This window comes from Macrotis lagotis, chromosome 1, assembly GCF_037893015.1.
Source record: "Macrotis lagotis isolate mMagLag1 chromosome 1, bilby.v1.9.chrom.fasta, whole genome shotgun sequence".
NCBI classification, from domain to species: domain Eukaryota; kingdom Metazoa; phylum Chordata; class Mammalia; order Peramelemorphia; family Peramelidae; genus Macrotis; species Macrotis lagotis.
In genome coordinates, this window is record NC_133658.1 from 505,484,639 (window position 1) to 505,506,872 (window position 22,234).

Here is a 22,234-nt window from a genome sequence, read left to right on the forward strand (position 1 = left end):
TTTGCTTTATTGCAGGTGGATAGGAGAGAAAATAAATGCTAATTAATTTAAAAAATTAATTAAATTGAAAATCATATGATCAAAAATAGGGAGCACTTGACATCCTCACTGACATCGTGATCACTCAAAACATGACAAAAATAATAATTACATGAAAGAGATAAAAATAATTATAGTTGTCTCTACAAATTAATTTAATTTGGGAATTTAATATGCAAACAAAATGTTGAGTAAACACCAGAAAAAGCTCATTTCTAATCCCTAATGTTATCACTCAGCACCCCTACACTGCCAGCCCCCAAACTCTATCAGTATAACCCTATGGAATCCATGGGCTTTTACTGAGTTCCCTTACTACTGATACACATTCTTTGTTACTGCCCTCATACCAGCATTCTGTGGCAACAAGAAATAGAACTGGACTATTTTACAAACCATAATTCAATAAAAATGCAAATCATTATGAAACACACACGATAAACACAGACCCAAATGGAGACATGGTAATGAGTGAGTAAAAGGGAAAAAGGCATAGAAACAATGGGAAAGAAAACATTGATAAAAAAATATAAACAAATCTGTGGATTTCAACTAAAGTAGTACTCAAAGGAAAAATTATACTACTAAAAACATACATTAAAAATAGAAAAACAAAGGATTAATGAATTTATTATGTAAAATCAACAAGTAATGACAAGACAAAATGCAAAAGAAAAGAGGAAATATTGAAAATTAAAGGAGAAATAGATAAATTAGAAATTCAAAATCCTACAGAAATTATAAACATAACTAAAATCTAATGCTTTAGAAAGACTAACAAAACTAATAAACTTTTGCTAATGTGATTAAAATAAAGAGTTCAGACAAAAAAAGAGTAAATGAGCGAGGTGAAATAAGCAGACCAGAAGAAACCCCCCAAATTGTCAGAATCTACTATACAAATATTTTCTAATTAAAACTGAGAACCCAAAGTTTATCAAGTAATATTTCCAAAAATATAATATACCATAACTACCAGAAGAATAGGGCTGTTAAGTGGTACCAGAGACTAGATATAGAGCAACAGAATTTGGAAGACTTGAGTTCAAATGTAACCTCAGACACTTATTAGTTATGTGACCTTGGGCAAGTCACTTAATCCTGTTTGTCTCAGCTTACTTATCTGTAAAATGAGCTGGAGAAGGAAAACCCAATTACTCTAGTACCTTTTGCCAAGAAAGCCTCAAATAGGTCATGAAAGAAGACACGATGGAACAACTCTAATGAGAACATATCAAATTCTTCAGTAATCCAATCTTAGAAATGGAAACAGGGATAGCTGCAAATAAACTAAAAAAGAAAATTATTCCTGGTCCTAATGGATTCATGAGAAAATTTTATCAAATTTTCAATGAAAAATGAATATGGATGTTATACAAATTATTCTCAAAATAGAAAGAAAGAAATCTATGAAACTTTTATGAGATAAATATAGAATTAACACATAAACTAAAAAATGATAAAGCAAAAAGAATTAAAGATAATTCATTAATAGAAAATTTGAAAATTTAAAATAAAATCATGCTAAATAAACCACAATAATTCAATCAAGAAATCATTCATTATAACCAAGTTAGTTTTACCAGAGAAGTAAAAATTTCAAAATTAATTAATTTATAGAACAATCCTAATAAAAGCAAAAGGTAAGCTTCAAATGGCTATGTGAACTAGATAGAAAAGATTAAATCATAAACAAATTAAAAAAGCAAGAAGAAATTACTTATCAGACCAATGGATAGGAGAAGAGTCAAAAGTCAAGCAAAAGTTAGAAAGGATCACAAAAGATAAAAATGGATAACTTTGTTTCCAAAAAATTTAAATGTTTTACATATACAAATCTAATATAGTTAATATAAGAATAGAAACAGTTAACTAAAACAAAAATCTCTGCTAGAGGGCTCTACTCAGTGAGGTTCTGATCAGACTCCTCTCTCAAGTATAAAAAAATACAGGATGATTTATAATCAAAAATTCTCAAAACTTCCAAGAATTTCAATTTCTTATGCCCAAATCCTAAAGTTTAATAACTATTGGGAATTTGGAAACACTAACCCATCTATAGCCATATGGAAAAAATACTCTTAAGTCACTAATAATTTGTCATTTAGTGATTTTAAGTCAAGCCTGACTCTTCAGAATTTCTTTTTGGGTTTCTTGATAAAGATATTGGAGTGGTCTGTCTCCAGCACTAATAATTAGGGCAACGAAGAGTAAAGAAATTCTGAGGTTCTACCTTATAATCATCACACTGAAAAAGATTAACAAAATAAAGAAAAAAGAAAATTTCAGCTATTCAAATACAGAAGGGGTTACAGGAAAAAGGTTCATGGATGCACTATTATTGAAGCTATGGATAGGTGTGATGATTTTGGAAAGCAATTTGAAATTATCCACAAAAATTTGCCAAACACTGTGTGACCTCTGATCTAAACAGTGACCTCTGATCTGGCTATATCATTGCTAAGTTTATATCCAAAAAGAGATCCAAAAAGAAGAAAATGTCACATATATATATATGTATATATATGTGTGTGTGTGTGTGTGTGTGTGTGTGTGTGTGTGTGTGTGTGTGTGCAATGGAAAACTATGGTGTTGTAATCAGGAAAAAAAGATGGTTTCACAAAAACATGAAAAGTCTTACATAAATTGATACAGGGTGAACTAGCAGAACCAGGAAAACAATTTCTATTTGAATTGATAATTTATGCAATTATAAATTAAAGGAAAGCATGCCTAGTTCTTTGACACCTGCCAGGGAAGACTACAACAGGCAGGCAGAATAAGGGTGTCAAGAACACTTTAAAAATACATAGTGACAAACTGTGAAAAATTGTACAGAGACAGGTAATGATTTGACAACAAGAACTGAGATGGTGAAGAAAGATAGTAAGAAGAAGATTGGGAGGAGGAGAGGCAGAGATTAATGATAAAGAATTAAGTAAGGATCTAGGAACATTGTGATGACCCAGAAGTACTATCTCCTGCCTTTCATGTCCATCAAGAAAACCTCAAATAGGTCATGAAAGAAGATACGATGGAACGACTACAATGGAAAGAACATATCAAGTTCTTCAGTAATCCAGTCTTAGAAAAGGAAACATATAGATAGATAGATAGATAGATAGATAGATAGATATAGGTATGTATGTATATATGTATACATATATGTGTACAGGTATATAAATATGTATTTGTGCTTGTAAAAATTATATTTCTATTATGTGCTTCAATGACTATATAGTTCAATTACTACATATAATCACTATATTATATATAATAGCTATACACATTTATAGAATATATATATATATATATATATATATACATATACACATATAGTAATTGAAGAACAGAAATGGGAATAATCTCTGGCATAGTGGAGTCTAAAATGCCCTCAAAAGACCTATCTAGTGACTCTGCTGATAAATGTCTTGATCCATAGAAGGGTACATTCAAATCAACAGAAGTAAATTACTGATCTAGGAATCAGGAGACAGCTGTGTGAGTTTCCCCAAATCACTTTATCTCTTCAGTCTTGTTTCCTCATCTGAAAAATGAGCAAGTTGGACCTGATGATCATGTTACCATTGACCAAGAAATGGAAGTCATCTCAAAGATCATCTAGTCATTGAACCCTTTTACATATAAGCTCCCTTCTTTTTTTTTCTTTTTTTTTAGGTTTTTTTGCAAGGCAAATGGGGTTAAGTGGCTTGCCAAAGACTACACAGCTAGGTAATTATTAAGTGTCTGAGACCGGATTTGAACTCAGGTACTTCTGACTCCATGGCCGGTGCTTTTATCCACTGCGCCACCTAGTGGCCCCTGAAATACTATTGTCTTTTTTTTTTTAGGTTTTTGCAAGGCAAATGGGGTTAAGTGATTTGCCCAAGGCCACACAGCTAGGTAATTATTAAGTATCTGAGGCCAGATTTGAACCCAGGTACTCCTGACTCCAAGGCCTGTGCTTTATCCACTACGACACCTAGCTGCCCCCTAAGCTCCCTTCTAATCCTAACATTCCAAGTTTCTATGATCATTTGATTGGCCATGTATGAATTATACTTTCTTAATAGAAGTACTGTAGAAACCCATTCTGATAAACTTCCAGCATTTATTTCCAAACGGCATTTTTAAGTTCTTGCTATGTGCAGGGATCTATGCAAAGCACTAATAATGCAAAGATAAGATAAACAGAACAGTTTACATCTTACTTTTTTCCCCCTCACCTCTTCAAGTATCATGGGGAACTAGATGGCACAGTGGATAGAGTGCAAGGCCTGGAGACAGGAAGATTCATTTTCCGGACAAATCTGGCCTCACACATTCATTACCTATATGACCCTGAGCAAGTGACTTAACCCAGTTGGACTTAGTTTCTTCATATGTAAAATGAGCTGCAAGAAGAAAATAGCAAACCACTCCAATATCTCTTTCAAGAAAACCCCAAATGAGGTCATAAAGAGTTGTACATAGCTAAAATGTGAACAACAAAATCAAGTATCATACACATGTCCTGGACGGAGATTTTAAAATACCTGGAAAATAGGAAGTATATAGGGAAGGTTTCTGTGTGCTCTGTCACTTAGATATGTTCTAAAAAATGAATTTTGGTTTTATATACATCTAAAATTAAGGAATCATTGATTTAGAGTAGAAGAAACTCAAGGTTCATCTATTCTAATCTTATAGATGAGAAAATTGAGATGCAGAGAGCTTAACCAAGTTTATATAGGTAGTAAGAACTGATCTGGATCTGAACTCACATCCTCTTGACTCCAAATCTAAAGTTCTTTCATGTTCTACTTTTACATACACTAAATTGATTTATAAGAATTTTTCATCACAATTTTCAGTTGGTCTTTAAAGATTATCAGAAAGCAAATGCTGAGTTGTTTTCTGTTTAGAAAGGGGAGAAATTAGACTGCAGAATGACTATTCCTTAAATACACTGGTGCCCATTTTCCTTTAAATCAGTTTATATAACATTACAAAAATAAATGCTTCTTTTTTTCAAAACCTCTGGAGACCAAACGGCAGCACCAGGAAATGTGCTACAACATGCTTTCTATTGGTGCAATGAAAAGCAACAGGGAACCCAGTTACAATTGGTTTATTCAGAGAGAGCCTGTGTGGCAGTAAGCACACAGACGTGATTGTTTTTAGAATAATTGTGCAGTGCAAAATGTCAATGTTTGTTCAAATGCTATACCCACTCTTGGGCAATTACTAGGGCTGAGAAATTGAAAACAAAGAACTGTGTTTTAAAAATAGCTTACCTATTCAACAAATTCCTGCAAATATTTCCTAGAATATATTAATGTGAATTTGGGTTGCTTTTCTCATTCCAAACCTGAAATATTTTTAAATCATCATTATATCTTTGGCAGACTTAGTGTCTTCTAAACTGAAAGTGTTACAGTTATGGATAATTTTGATAACAATAAATTAAAAAGATTTTGCACAAATAAAACCAGTGCAACCAAGATTAAAAGGAATGTAGAAATCTGAGAAACAATTTTTACAGCTAGTTTTTCTGAAAATGAACTCATTTCTAAAATATTTAGAAAACAGTCAAATTTGTAAAAAATACAAATCATTCCTCAATTGATAAATGGTCAAAGGATATGAACAGCAATTTTAATGAAGAAATTAAAGCTATCTATAGTCATATAAAAATGCTTTAAATCATTATTGATTAAAGAAACGCAAATTAAAACAGCTCTGAGATACTACCACACACCTATCAGATTGCCTAAAATGCTAAAAAAAAAAAAAGGAAGATAATCAGTGTTGGAGAGGATGTGAGAAAATTGGGACCCTAATGCACTGTTGGTAGAATTGTGAACTGATTCAACCATTCTGGAAAGCAATTTGGCAAAGAGCAATAAAAACAGTACATATCCTTTGATCTAGCAATTCCACTACTAGGTCTGTATCCTAAAGAGATCATAAAAGGGGGAAAAGGCCCATATGAATAAAATATTTATAGTAGCTGTTTTTGTAGTAGCAAAGAATTGGAAATTGAGGGAGTGCCCATACTTAAGGAAAGGCTGAATAAATTGTAGAACAGGAATGTGATGGAATACAATTGTTCTCTAAGAAATCATGTGCAGCTGAACTTCAAAAAAGTTTAGAAAGACTTGCATGAACTGGTATCAAGTGAAGTGAGCAGAACCAGGAAAATATTGTACACATTAACAGTAATACAGTTAGTTGGTCAACTATAATTCTAAAAGACCTGTGATGGAAAATGTCAGCTATATTCAGAAAAAAAAAAAGCCCATGGAGTCTAAATACAGACCAAAGCATATTATTTTCACTTTTTTATTTCTCATGGCTTTTTTTCTTTACTTCTGATTTTTCTTTTTTTAACATGATTAATATGAGAATATGTTAAACATGATTGTACATGAATAGCCTATATCAGATTACTCACTGTCATGGAGAAAGGAGGAAAAAGAGAGAGGTAGAAAAATGTGGAAATTAAAAGTTTACAAAAAAGATGAATATTGGAAATTATCTTTGCAAGCTATTAAAAAATAAAATATAATAACATTCAAAAATAGAAAAATGCTACCCATATCCAGAGATAAAATTATGACATCTGAATGCAGATCGAAGTATATTGTTTTCACTTTTAAAAATTTATTTTATAACTTTTTTCTTGCTCATGGTTTTTTTTCCTTTTGTTTTAATTCTTCTTTCACAACATGAAGAATATGAAAATATTTTAACACTATTGTACATATCTAAACTATATCAGATAACTCCCTGTCAAAAGGGGTGAGGGAAGGGAGAAAGGTAGAAAAATGGGGAACAAAATCTTACAAAAAATAAATGTTGAAATCTAGATGTACTTGTAATTGGAAAAAAGTCTTACCTTAAAATAAAAAAAGGAAGTGCTAGAATTTAAAATTTGTCTTTCAATTGGTCAATCTAAAAAATTGTTAAATATCTAAGTCAGTATAAGAAGCATCCAATAGAAATGAATAAAAAGTTTTAAAAATTTGAAGGAGGAAACACCTCCTAGGTTATAATTTACATTAAATCTATTTCAAATTTTTAATTTTTAAAATATCAAATGCTTAACCTTATTTACTCTCTGGTTTAACTTCTACTTTTGTAAGACTTCTACATGATTCCAAATGTGTTTTAGAGTCTTCTTCAAATGACTTCTTTGGAGCCCTCTCTTACATTACTTTCCTTAACAAACAACATTGCAGCCACAATAGTTGTGATATTCACTGCTACATGAATTTGCCCAAGTGATCCCCATGCTTAGGAAGCAATCTCAATTCAAATCTTGGAATCTTTAACTTCCTTCAGGACCCAATTGAAACTCTGCTTCTTCTCTGAAGCTTCCGATAATCTACAGTGCTCTCTCTTCACTTCAAATTCATTTACAGTCACTTCCCTAATTCTATAGTGTATCCCATTTTCTCCTCCAGGAATATATACTAAAATAGAGATTATTTTGTTTTTGTCTTTTGTCTCCCCATCACCAACAGAGCACTCTGAACTCAGAAGGTACTAAATAAATATTTGTTCAGTCAATGTGAATTTTAATTATGGGGGAGGGGGTTTATAGTACCTTTGTTGCTATTTAGTCATTCAGTTATGTCTGACTCCTTGTAACTTCATGGTAAAAGAAACTGTTGTGGTTCGCCATTTCTCTTTCGCATTTTATAAATGAAGAAATGAAGCAATTTATACACCAGGTTCATGATACTAGTAAGTATCTGATATTGGATTTGAACTCATATCTTTCTGAAGACTAATGTTCTATCTGCCCTGTTATAGTACTTATTTGCTTCAAATCAATTCTGTCATATTATTCAGTTTTCAATTTGAGATATATTTTAAATTCCACCCAAGAAGATATTCTTCAGTAAACCTTAATTTTAAATGTAAAAAGTTAATATATAAGAATGTGAGTGGTAAAGAAGCATTCACTCACTTAGGGCAAGTCAAATTAATGTGGGCCTGAAACAATTATGGTCTATGGTATACTCAGGGCTAAGTTACCTTTAGCAATCCTATAGAAATTCTTCCAGCTATGCTAGATGTCTTTCTATAAAAGAGAAAGTATAATCATCTTAGTATGTATAGATTTCTCTACTGGAAATGATGACAGCAGGATTCTAAACATGTCTGACCCTATATAATTGTGTGGCAAAAAATTAGCAAGACATGTGAATTATAAGAACAGCATGAACAGTTCCCTATATGGGAACGATAAGGCTATTTCAGACTTTACTCTGAATTTGAAAGGCAGCATGATGTAGTGGAGGGAGGTCCACTTTGGATAGAGGTTGACCATGTCACCTTGGGCAAGTCATTTAATTTCTCAGTGCTGGTTTCAAAGATGATAAGTAGCAGAGAAGGTGCTAATTTACTTTGAGAGAAGAATATTCCTCATCTGCAAAGTCCCTTTACCAATGAAATCACATTTACTATCTCCTATCTCAATAATAAAACTTTAGCCAAGAGAATTAGATAGAGAAATTATATACAATGATTTACCTATTAAATATAAACGAGCAAATGGTGGTGGCTGTTGTAAGATGGATTGGAGATGAATCATGACAATAATAAGTACCTTAAGTTACTTTCATCCCTGTTAAAATCTATGGCTTGCAGGCTCAGAATACAAGGACCAAGTGCAAGAAGAGAGGAAAACAATGAACTCTAGAGTCTGGAAATGTCTATTTCGATTTTTTTCCCCACCTTTCATTTAACCCAGAACAAATCGATGGATTTTCTTTTACCTTTTCAGCTATTGAAGGAGAGTGGTATAAACAACCAAAAATTCCCCAAATTTTCATCAGATATTTGTTCCAAAGAATTTAACTGCTTCACTTATTCATTTCATTTGAGAGCAACCATTTTTTGACTACGATTGGGGGAGGGATACTCAGGTAATGGTACAAACTAATGGTAAATATTAGCACTATTTTGTTATAGAGATTCTACTCGGAGAGAATGACTCATCACTGGTTTTTGCTTTCTATTTCTTGATCTTAACAACTAGAAAGTGTTAAAGGCTGTATAAGACTTCACAAAAAGATAATCAGAAGTGGTGGAGCTTAAAACATAAGATGCCTCTGAAAAATGGAATGAAGCAAATAAAACTCACTGATATGATAGCAACAAATGTTAGAATAAATTCAAAAGAGTGAAAAAAATAGAAAAGCATGTAGGAGGTCTGCTATCAAAATTTAAGAATCATTAAGCATCCTAAAAAACAAATGAACAAATAAAAAACTTATGTATAATATTTTAAGAAATCAATGAAAGAAATTAGGATCAGGTTAAAAAATACAAAAAGAACACTACATAAAAACTAGAAGTTGTTGTTGCTGCTGCTGTTGTCATCATATGACATAGATACTACTTTGGGGCATGAATTTGATAGATTCAATGCTATTTAAGAAGTGAACTAAGTTTTAAACCTCTCCTCCCAGAGACTGAGATGGTCTAGTGGAGAATACATCCCTGAGTTGTTGGGAGAAGTCTTTGAAGCAAAAAATCTTTTGTAAAAGCAAGTTTTAAATTAAATGGTGTACTAAAAATTGGGAAGGATTCAGTCAATGACTGCAGAGAAAAGAGGTACCTCAACCCCTTAAGATTACCTACCTTTTGGAAACCTGAGAGGCTGATGAGGAAACTTGGCTCCAGGAAAGTAAGCTGGAGTGTTCTTCGATACATACATAGTATGTAAGAGGCTACCAAAGTACACTCAGGACTTAGTTCACTAGAACTATAAAAAACACAGAAATAAAGACCTAAATAACCAAAAATCAAAAATAATTTATTAAGTTTTACTAAGTGCCAGGGCAGGCAGGTGGCTCAGTGAATAGAATTAGAAAGAACTGAGTTCCAATATGGCTTCAGGATAACAGCTGTACCACTCTGAGCAAGTCATTTTACCTTATTTGCCTCAGTTTCTTCATCTGTAAAATGAGCTGGAGAAGGAAATGGCAAATAATTCCAGTATCTTTGTCAAGAAAACTAAAAGAAAAATGGATCAACAAGAGTCATACACAGTTGAAAGAACTAGACAACCATAACATCTACTATGCATTGTGCTAGTTAATGGTGATACAAAACAAGAGCAAAAACAGTTCTTACCCTCAAAGAACTAATATTCTAATAGAAAGACAGCTTTGTAAATAAGTAAATATAAGACAAGGGCAGCTAAGTGGTACAATGTAAAGAGTTTTGGAACAGGAATTTTAAATTTCTTGACTCATATCTGACCTCAGACATATATTAGCTGTGTGTGACCCTGGGCAAGTCACTTCTACCTTGTTTGCCTCAGTTTCCTCATTTATAAAATGAACTGGAGAAGGAAATGCAAACTATTTCAGTATTGTTGCCAAGAAAACTTCAAATGTGGTCATGAAGAATCAGACATGACTGAAACAATAACTATACACACACATATACATACATATATATATATATATATGCTGTTCTTGTCATCATATGACATAGATACTACTCTTGGGCATGAATTTGATAGGTTCAATGCTATTTAAGAAGTGAACTAAGTTTTAAACCTTCTCCTCCCAGAGACTTCCATAGCTTTGTTATATATATATATATAACAAAGCTATGGAAGCAGGGTAAGTATAGAGGGAAAATGCTGGCTGCTGGGGGTTGGGGAGGCAAGCAGGACAAGTTTCTGCCAGAAGGTGACATTTATGTTTAATCTCAAAGGAGGTCAAGAATTTTAAGAGCCATAGGTCAGAGAGAGGGTGGGACAGTCAGTGCAAAGGCACAAAATTGAATTTATATTATATTTATATTATGTAGCTAGCCATCAAAATATTAATACTAATTTTTAAAAAAACTTATCACTGAAATAAGTTGGTACATGAGGTCCAGAAATAACTGAATACAGCATAGAGTCATCAGACAAACACAAAGACATAAATTGCCAGAATAAGAACTCACTGTTTTGTAAGGATAAAAAACTGCTTGAAAACTGTCTTCAAGAAATTGAATTTAGATCAACATTTTACATCATATTCTAAGAGAGCTTCAAAGATATATTTGAGCTAATATCAAAGGTCATCTTATAAATAAATTAAATGAAAAGTCTTAGATCTTTGTCTCCTCACTGAAGTACATGAGCCATGAATATACTCCTCTATTGTTGTTTTTATCTTGATTGTGTCTATTTTTTCCTGATTTTCCTTCTCTTTCAGAAAGCGTTGGAGATTGCTTTAACTTTGTGAATTTGGAAAGGTCAGAATAGTGAACTCAAAAGTCTAGAAGTTTGAGTTTTTCCTGGGGTCTGGTGAGAAGTAAAAGCAAAGTGCTAATAATATTGATTAAATCAACCCATTGAAATAAGAAATAATGAAGAGATTATATCACATGAAATGCACTTGATGGGACCAATACTGTTTATATAGTTTTTTTAAGTTAAAGTCATTCTTCCCAGTGTGTCCCCAGGTGCTGGGTAGAAATGCTTGTACTTCCACTCCTAGTATGAATTTGCAGTAACTTGCCCTCAATATGATGTTATTTGGTTTAAAAGAACTGGGGCACTAATCTTTGGAGGTTACACACTGGAGTGGTAGCTTGTTGATTATCATTAGAAAAGAACTGACACTAGAACATAGCTAAACTTGCTATGGAAGAGTAAGTTCAGAATATCTTTAAACTAAATATCCTACTTTTGCAAAAAGTTATAAGAAACAGCACAGGAAACTAGATTGGACTGATAGTTGGGGCAAAGAGGACAATCAGGATAGAAGGCAATATAATTGAATAAATGAAGTGATAGGGTAACATTTAAAGAACACTCCCCACCTCATACAGATCCCAAACTAGGATTTTGGAGGAGGACACAACATCAAAGATGATTAGACTCTAAGTGGGCTGCTCCTAAGATAAGGAGCAGCTGGAAATGGAAACCCCTAAAGAGACCCTGATCCTCCAGATTAGGTGCAGCCACAGGGAAAAAGGCAACACTGCTCCTGAACAGGCTAGTGACAAGTAATAAGATCTGCTCTCCGAAGCTTATATATTATGTAAAGAAAACAATGTGGACAAGTGGAAATACATACAAAATATATACCAAGTAAATATAAAAGGATTTGGAGGGGAGAGGGAAGGAGAGCACAAACTATTCAGGGAAGTGGAAAAATAGAAATTCAGAAATCTTATTAGAAATATATTGCAAAAAAATTTGTAATTTTGATAACATAAAATTGAAAACTTAACCAAAAACAAATTAGTGAATCAAAATAAAAAAGAAACATCAAATAAAAAATCTTTGTCTCAAATTTCTCAAGGGTTTGATATGCAATATGCAGAATATACATGTAAATTGTTAGGTTCTGATTGATGTGAATAATGAATCATTTGGAATGGTTGCATTCTTACTATTTGAACTTTTAGTTATATAAAATATGGTTCATTGGTTTCAGTCTAATGGGAATACATAGTGTTAATTTGAATTATGTGACTACTTCAAGGAGTTTCATTTGCACTAATGGGGACATAGCTAGCTAGCTAGCTAGCTAGCTAGCTAGCTAGCTAGATAGATAGATAGATAGATAGATAGATGGTAGATAGATATACTATATATATGTTTATATACACACATACACATATATATGCATATGTATAAATATATTTATCTGTACATAAACATATATTGATGCATAAATGTTCAGTCATGTCCAATTAATTCTACATGATCCCATTTGGGATGTTCTTGGCAAAGATATTAAAGTGATTTGCCACCTCTGCATTTTATAGATAAGGAAACTGAAGCAAAGAGTTAAGTGACTGTCCCAGAGTCATAGAACTAGTGAGTATCTAAGGTCAGATTTGAACTCATGGAGATGAGTCTCCCTAGCTCTAGGCCTGGCGCTCTATCCATTGTACCACCTAGCTGACCCAGAAAGCAGAACCAAAAGTCATTACCTAATAGATAAGTAGTCAAAGAATAGGAATGCAGTAATTCACAAAAGAAGTATACAAAATTAACAAATTAGTAATAATAAGAGAAACAAAAATTTTTCAAATCTAACTTTTTACCTTAGACCAAATAAATTAGAAAAAAGGACAAAAGAACAGAATAGTCAGTTTTGGAGGAGTTGTGGAAAAGTAGGCATACTAGTGTATTTTTGGTGGCACTGTGAATCAGTAAAAAAAATTTTGGAAATCAATTTGTGTTTGAGTTTAAAATGCAGCTATGTTTTGACCCAGAGATTCCACTACTAGTCATAAACCTTATTAAGAAGAAGAAACCACTAAAGACAAAGAAAATTATAGTAGCACTTTTGTGGTAAGAAAGATATGCAAGCAAAGTACTTAACCTTTCAATTGATGTATGGTTAAATAAAGTATGGTAAATGAAGATAATGGAATACTGTTACTATTTCATAAGAAGTGATAATTTGATGAATACCAAGAGACTTGGGAAGAGTTACATAATCTGATGAATACTGAAGTAAGAAGAGTTAAGAAAACAAAGGCTACAAAATTATAAATTGAAAGAACAAATACAACCATTCAAAAGTAAATATTTGCAAAATTACAAGGAACAAATATGGTAATAAAAAGAGATATGAAAAGATACTTTCTCCCCTTCATTTGCAAAGGTAGAAGGTCCATAAAGCAGAAGTTGTATAAACACTTAGATTTTTTTCAATATTTTGACCAGTTTTGGTGCCTTTTTCCTCTTCTTTCTCTTTAAAAAATTTCTTTTTGTGTAGGATGGCACTCTTAATGGGGAGAAGAGATACAGGGTTAATTCACATCAGTTGGAGAATGGCTAAACATGTTGTGGTATATGACTGTGATGAAATACTACTGTGCTAGAAGAAATGAATGAACTTGATGATCTTAGAAAAATATGAAAAGACTTACACAAAATAATAAAGAGTAAAATGAGCAGAACCAAGGGAACACTTTATACAATAATAGCAATATTTTTTAAGAAGAACATTGAACAAATAAGTCATTTTGACCATTATAAATACCCAAATTAGCTATGATGGGTATATTAAGGAAGATAAATAGAAGTATGCATAGAAGGATTTTATATATTTGTGTTTAATGGCAGCCATCTTTAGGGCAAGTGGAGGTCAGGAAACAAAGGAAAAAGAAAAAAAGAAATTTACATGATAATTTTATTATATATTTTTTAAAATAGAAAGTTGTACTTAATAGTTTTGCAGATTGGTATGCAAAATAACCCAATATAAATAAAAAGTAGAATTTTAGAATTGTATTTAAATAATACTGTAGGTGATAATAAGTACCTGTGTGCTCAAATAATTAAAGTAAGAATAAGATTGAAAAACTGAATGGATTTAAGCGCTTCTGTGAAGGTGGAATCATCAAAAACAGATTACAGAGATTAAGTCAATTTCCTTTTCGACAAAGTTATTAGATTGTAAGTAGAGAAATAGTTTATCAATGTTTTTAGTAATGCATCCATTAGATTAACTGGGATGGAAGTCAGATTAGAAAGGGTTCAGAAGAGAGAAGATAGTAACAACATTTTCAAAAAAGTTAACAATGAAGGGGTTCAAAAGGAGGAACCAACATATCTGGAAAGTTTTAGGTTTGGATTGAGAAGACCTGAGTATATATGTAGATTATGGAAAGCAGCCACTAGAGAGGAAAAGACTGAACATGAATGAGAAAGAGTAAATTATTATAATTGATGTTAGATCAGAAATGGGATTAAGCATATAGATAATAAGGAAATTAATATAGATTAATGATATTAATGACAATGAGAATAAGAAAAATAACTGATCTATGATTGCATTAATGTATATAGATGAGAAACTTCTGTTCCAATAATGATAATCATAATTACAATAATTATCACAATCATAATAATATATAGCATTTTAAGGTTTTTAAAGTGCTTTATATGTATTATCACTCTTGATTCTCACAACCACTTTTTAAAGGAGATGTTTTTGTCTCCATTTTATAGATGTGACACCCAAGGCTGAATGATTTTCCTAGAGTACTAAAAAGGAGCAGGTGATAATGAGAAATTTGAGGTAAATTGGGGAGTTTAGTTGAAAGATATCAAGTCAAATGACTTTATTCTTCTCAGAGACATGTAAAGCAGTCATTTGTTTTAAGTGTGGCATGGGAAATTTTTCAATAGTAAAAATTATTGAGAAAAATACATGAATGTGCCATAAAAGTAAGTCTCAAATCATTTCCAATGTGAGTCATTTTTATAGCAAGGATGTCCAAAAGTTAATAATCAGCTTCTAGAAATTTCAATACTGGAAGATCTGTAATTTAAGCTGTAGACATATTCATTCAGTTTGGTAATGGACCTCTTTAGCTAGAATAAATTCCTGCAACAATGGACTATTTTTTTTAATAGCTAGGACCACTAGATTCATACTATATAGCTCATAAAAATAATGGGGCAATTGTTGTCATATGTTCCAAAGCATTACTATTTGGATCATTACCAAACTAGATAATTTTTGTTTGTTTGTTTCTCTCAAACAAACTTGTGTTTCTTCTCTTCTGTTCCATTATTCACAACATTCCTTATTTGGAATTTCTTTCCCCTAAAGCTCTGTCCAACTCTTATTCATTCTTGGAGGTTCAATTCAAAAGTGTCCTCTTTTTCTCCTTTAGTTTCTCATTGCTTTTTATATAACTCATTCTTCATTTTTACATTGTATTGTGTAATATAGTTATTTCTTTCAATTATATCTCCCAAGCTCTGTGAGGGTTTGTTTATCATTTCTTCCTCCACATTTCATCATCTGCTAGCACATAAAGGCATTCGATTAAAATCTTTTGTTTGGGTGAATGAATGAATTTTGGTATTCAAATAATTTACTTTTTTATTAAAAATATGAACTTTAAGAATGAGCTAAAAGCTGTAAGTAGGAGTAAATAGAATGACTAATAAAAATGTGAAGACAAGAGCATTTTAAAAATATGACTATTGTTTGACCTCAAAGAAAAATATTGATTATATATTGTGACTAGTGCTGTTGTTATTTGTTAACTATTTATCATCACTTCTGCTTACCTAAAGATATCATGCATATGGGGCATCCTGTATGAACTTCTTGATCTTGGTAATCAAAACAACCTAATACCAAATAGCATTGGATCTAGGGGGGAAAAACTGGGGAAAGTGTTATATCTGGCAAGGAATTCTAAAGGTAACTTAAAGCAAGGACTGTTTTGAATTCGGTATCATTACAAAGAAAACATTAGATTTTGAGTTTTATTTTGTTTCAAGTGTCATTAATAATGCAAGAAGAAACTGGAAAACCCCTAATAGTTTAATGAGAGGCATTGAATGACCCTCGAAGTTTGTTTTGTTCAGAAACCTGCTTGGAAAATGTGTTTAGGTAATTGTTTCTTTTTAAAGCAGTTAAAATATTTAAAAGTTCACCTATTTTATTTTTTGTATAAATTATTTGTTTTTTAATGCCCTTCAGATGGCATTTTTCTGCACCAAAAAAAATCAGCTATACTATTTCCCAGTAAAACTTGAGAAACTAATTATTTCTTTTCTTCTTTATCACACTCTTACCCTAGAAAAGGGGATAATTAAGTACCTAAGGGGATTTTTTTCAAAGCAGGATATTTTTTAGCCCCACAAATCCAATAAAGTCATTGTTAGCTGAGCAACTAAAAATTCCCTCAAAGTGTTTGAAAAAGCCTCCTTGCATTTTTTAAGCTCCACATGACAAAAATCCACAATAATATTTTGAAGGTCATAAGTGGGGAAACACAATCAAGTTTCAAGAGACTCAGTAAGTCTATATTTTAAAAGTTTGAAATTTCCTTTAAAAATTATGTTAGATTATTCACTACACATTTGATTCTTATGAATGGAAATGGAGGTATCAAATTAGCATTTCTAATGCCCAAGCAAAAAAAAATGTGGGGGTAAGTTGGATAGTATCCTGGGCATGAGGGCAGAAGACTCATATTCATGAGTTCAGATCTGGTCTCAAACACTTACAATTTCCTTAACTCTTTGTGCCACAGTTGCTCATCTGGAGAATGAAATAGTAAACAATTTCAGTATTTCTGCAAAGGAAATCCAAAATGTAGTCATGAAGAGTCAGACATGACTGAAATGACTGAGCTACCAAAAAACAATATTTAATTTAGCACCCCATAACCCAGAGGAATGTAATAATCTAGAACTGGAGGGAGAAATTAAGAGACCTCAAAACTGGCCTAAATTTTGTTCTTAGTTTGACCATGGGCAAGTTTTAATCTCTTATTTGCATTTACTCAATTGGCAAATGGTTTTAACACCCACCCTTCCTATTCATAGGGGCCTCCTGAAGAATAAACTCTAAGGAAATGTGCTTTGACAAAAATAATTCTGAGATTTTTGAATTGAGAGCCTAAGATAGTGGTTAGTGTCATAGATGGAATAGGAAATATATATGATGACATGACTAGCACATTAAATTTATTATAGTGAAGGGAATGTCGTGCAAAGACATTCTTCTCACTTTTTTTCCCCCTTGGCCTGTTTTGCTAAGAAACAGGATTTCTGATGAGGTCTGGATGCTATGGGAGTCCTTGGCCTGATGGATATGGTTCCCTTCCATTTCATGGAGGCACCAAGGCAACCCCAGAGAGGAGTGCAAGTGAGAGATCAGGGTTAAAGAAACAGTTAACAGCAAAAAAGGCACCTGTGGAGGCTACACAACACAAACCATTTGTGAATGGGGAAGAATGTAGGAAGAGAAAACCAGAGATAATGTTTGAAATTTTAGGATTGTGAACAAATAAGTTGTAAAGAGGTCCCTCTAAAGGAAAGATTGAGTCAAAAACATAGAAGAATAAAAGAAGTAAAAGGAAAGGGCAGTGTCATGAAAGTCAAAGAAGTGTTGCTAAGAAGAGGGAATAAAATATGTCAAATGCTCTGGAGAAGTGGTAGAAAATAGTCTTAGAAAATTAGCATACTTAGTTACTGATGACCTTGGAATAAGTAGTTGGGGGCAGGGAAGAGGGGAGGGAAGGAATATTGATCGAATATTTTAATCAACTAGAAGAGTAAGAAAAAGAATGAAATTGAACATGTCTATTAGCAAAGTGCCAAAGGAGAACAAACATTGGTTCTACCCATTTTTTTTTGCAGGAAGTAGAAATGAGATTCCTAAATCTAGTAGTCAAGATGGTAAAATGAAATAGCTATTAATCATGTACACTAGAGTAGACTGGAGCTTATAAACAACCTCCTATCAATCTTGAAGACATTATTTTAAAAATATTCAACATACTATCTCTCTTTGGAAAGTGATATGTCCCTTGAGTAAAGGTCTAATCTCCCTTTCCATCAAAGAATTCTGAGATTTACTTAAACTTAATTATATAAGGAGGTTTCACATTCTTACTTTTTATTTTAGTAATAAACTTACATTTGAGTTCACTAGCTTCTAGAACTCTGTCAATAATTTGTTAAAGGGCTATGATGCAATGTATGAAGTATTTTTAGTCTTGTATTATCCTTTCTCTCCTAGTTATCCAGAACTTATTAACAAGCATTTTTATGTGTAGCCATGTTACCTAGGTTATTTTTTAAAATATCTCCTACAACTTTAAATTTGAAGTTAAAACTTATACAGCTATCCTAAATAACAATGTAGAATTTTAAGTGGAATTGAAGTTTTAAGAAACACGTTAAAGGAATGTTTAATCACCATTCGACTTTACATTTTTTTTGATATGGGGCCCTTTACTTACACATGGCATGAAATTTTTAATTTAAATATAAATTTAATTTAATTTAAATATTTATTTAATATTTATTTAAATATTTAATAATTTAAATTTTATTTATTCTCCTACAAATGGAGTCTTCCTGGAATTTTTGGATATGGAAAACATAAATCATCTCTTTAATCGCTGAAATTTGAAGAACTGTAATTACTTTTCACTTCACCCGTTTCCTGACTATCCCTTTTGGTGACATTTTCACATCTTTAATCCTATTGGCAGCTTAACACTACTCCGATCCCAGTTGTGGTTGTTGATTGCTAGTTCCTAGGTAAGTGGGGGGGGGGGGAGGGGAGAAGGAGGAGAGAAGGAAGAGAAATGGGAGGAAGATTTTTTTTTCTAGTAGCCGACTTGAATAGCCAAGTCATTATTTTCAGGACAAAGGACAGTGGAAAGTTTGGATGCCCTTACATAATTACCCCTAATTCCGACTCCTCTTCCCTGGAAACCCAGGAACTTAGGGTACGAAGGGGGGAGCCCTCCCTGCCCAGCCTCTCCTCCAATGTGAGGAGCCCACACTCAAAGAGGGGAAGAGTTAAGGGACTGAAGAGTGGGATGTAAGATAGAGAGAGGTCAGAGAAGCGGGACTTACCTTGACGAAGAGGGAAATGTCGTGTTCGTTCCCCAGGGCCAGCGCCGGGGCAGGGGCGCCTTCTCCAGAAGCCTCCTCCTCGGATGCCTCCCCGTTCAGCCCTTCCCCTAATTCATGTGTCTCGGCTTCAGCAGGGGCACTCTCAGAACTCGTCTCCGACAGGTGGTTGCTCAGCTCTGCCTCCAAGTTTCTTTCTGGAGTAATCTCCTCATTTTCCTCCTCCTCCTTCTGTGGGCTTCCATCAAGATTTTCTTCCCCCTGGTCCATGGCCTCCGCCTTGGGCTCCTCCTTATCCCACTCTTCTTCTCCCCCCTCTTCCAGGGCTTCTTCCTGGGCATCGTTTTCCACCTGTCCTGCTCCTTCGGGATCCTCCCCGATGGCCTTGTCATGCGCACCTTCCTGTCCCCCGCTTTCCTCCTCCACCAGCCCTTCAGCAGCCTCAGCTTCCACGCTTTCGGGGGAATGCACACCTGGGAGACCCTCCTCCTGCGCAGCATCGGTCCCAGGGTCCCTGTCCGGGCTTTCCTCAAGGCTCTCCAGCTCTGTCACCCCCTCCTCTTCCTCCCTCGGCTCTGTACTCCCCAGCTCCATTTGGTGCCCCGGACTGTTTTCTTCTCCTCCGTAGCTCTCTCCATTCTCCGAATTTCTCCCTCTTTCGAGACCTTCTGCTTGCATCCCCGCTCCCTCGGGCTGTCTGCCTGCGGCTCCCTGCACCGTTTCCTGGGCAGCCTCTCCTGCCGCTGCCGCGGGAGCTACAACTGATGCTTCACCCCCAGCGCTCTGCTCCGCCCCCACCCCGGCCTTCGGCTCCGGGTCCCCCGGGTCCTGGGCTCCTCTGGCTGCCCCCTTGCTCTCCTCCTGCCTTTGGCCCTCGCTGCAGCTGCTGCTGTCCTCCAGCTCCCCTCTCCTTTCCTGACCGGTCACCTCTCCTTCTACATCGCCCAGCCCTTCACTCCTCTCTTCCTTTCCCTCCCTTTGCTGATCTTTGTGCTCCTCCACGTTCCCGGGAGATGCTCTTATTTTGTCCTCATGTTTTTCCTGTGTATCCTCCTCCCAGTCACTTTGCGTCAGGGATTTACTCTCTTCTGTTTCCTTCTGGTCTACTTGGCCAGTGGTTGCTTCTGCTTCTTCCCTCACCTTGGGAGTCTTGATGGAGGCCATCGCTCCCTCCCTGTCTTGGGTGGCATGCTCTTCAGAGGCTCGCTTTTCCTCCTCTTTCGTCCCAGGAGCAGGCCCCAGTTCTCCGACTCCTCTTTCCAACAATGCTAGAGTTTCTGCGTTTTCCTTGGGGGCCAGGACTCCTGCAGCTTCTGTAGCTTCTGTCATGTTTCATGAAATTAGTGTCCTTAACTTGAGACCCCTGGTGGAAGAAAAAAAGCCGGTGGAGATTCCGTAAACAGAGAGTCTTCCAAGCTTTTCAACTCTAGCCCGTTACACTTCTCCTGCCTCCCTAGCCTTGGACTTCTGGAACTATGGTGACTCTGATTCAGATGGATTAGTGCTTATTGCTAGCTGTAGTCATGACGTTCAAGCCTAAATCTTTTCTATCCAAAGATCTGGATCTCAGGTTCAAAACTGTAATGGTTCCTTCGCTTCCTTCATTCTTCACTAAAATTCCAATCTGTTTATCAATCCGAAAATTGAAGAATTCCCTTGGTCACCAATAGAGCTTGGGTGACTTTCACTACCTGATGACTTGCAAACCCTTGAAGTACCTGCTTGCCCTTCCCCCTCAGCTCAGACTTCATTCCTTTGTCCTTGGGCGGAGCTCAGTCACCTAAACTAACCTTTGGTACTAGAGCCAACATCAGACATTCCCTCCTGGGGCCCCCTATTGGTTTGAAAGAAAGGAATCCAAATGCAAAAGCCTATTAGGCCAAATGTGGGTATTGGGTTTTTGTCCCTTCAAAATAATGCTGAACTGATACCATTTCAGCTTTGCCTCACAGAATCATTGAAATTTGAAAGAGGTCTCAGCTACCATCTAATTCCATTTTTGTAGAAATCTAGTTGTTGGGCTTCCCCCGCCCCAACATTCAAACTAAATTAATCTCTTTGCAACCACTAGTGATTGTTCCTGGTTCTGCCCTCTGAGACAAAAACACCCAAATGCAATGACTCTTGACAAATACTTGAAGTCAATTAGCAATCCATTGCCCCTCCTATCAAGTCTTGTCCTCTCTAGGCTAAACATCAATAATTCCTTCAATGTATTCTCATATGAACTCAAGACTTTTCACCTTCCAAGTATTCTTCTTGTAATCTCAGCTTCTCCCCCTTCCCACAAAATGGGGAGGGCTCAGGATCCTCCTTTTTCCTTCCTGCACCAGGGATTAAATTTTACTAAAAGAAGTTAAAGTTGTTTCCAGGACTTGATTTCTCCTTTTTCCCCTCACACTGCTTTCTAGTGTCCAAAGGGCATAAAAAAGTTGGAGCCTAGGCTTCTCAGAGATGTTTCCTGAGACCACACAAGTTTCCGTATCTTCATAAAGTGCTGACCAAGTGTATTTCTGAGGTGATGAAGAAGGTCATATCTGCCAAAGCTGAAAATAAATGCCACTAAATTCTTGTTACATATCCTTGCTATGACAGGGCAAAGTAAACTTCCTTTTTTGTCCACCATGCAGTGAATTATGAATGTTTCGTTTCATCCCAAAATCAAACCTGAACTGGCAAGTGCCACATTAAAGCTTACCTCCACCATCTCTTCTAGGTACCATTCAAATTATCTAGGTATCATGCAGATTATTCTTCTTTTATGGCGGTGCTCAAAACTGAACACAGTACAAATCAAGCAAGAGCAGGATCTATCAAGATTATTACTTCTCT

General features: G+C 34.7%; 1 protein-coding gene across 1 annotated transcript in view; it reads right to left on the minus strand.

Annotated features, from left to right (window-relative positions):
* The window catches only part of CLIC6 (chloride intracellular channel 6), a 79,113-nt gene extending 58,005 nt beyond the window's left edge, over nt 1-21,108 (minus strand). The window contains exon 1 of the mRNA XM_074214033.1: nt 19,406-21,108. Coding sequence (XP_074070134.1) covers nt 19,406-20,731 — 1,326 coding nt within the window. The 5' untranslated portion in view covers nt 20,732-21,108. The remainder of the gene's footprint in view (nt 1-19,405) is intronic.
* Between the last annotated feature and the right edge of the window lie 1,126 nt (nt 21,109-22,234).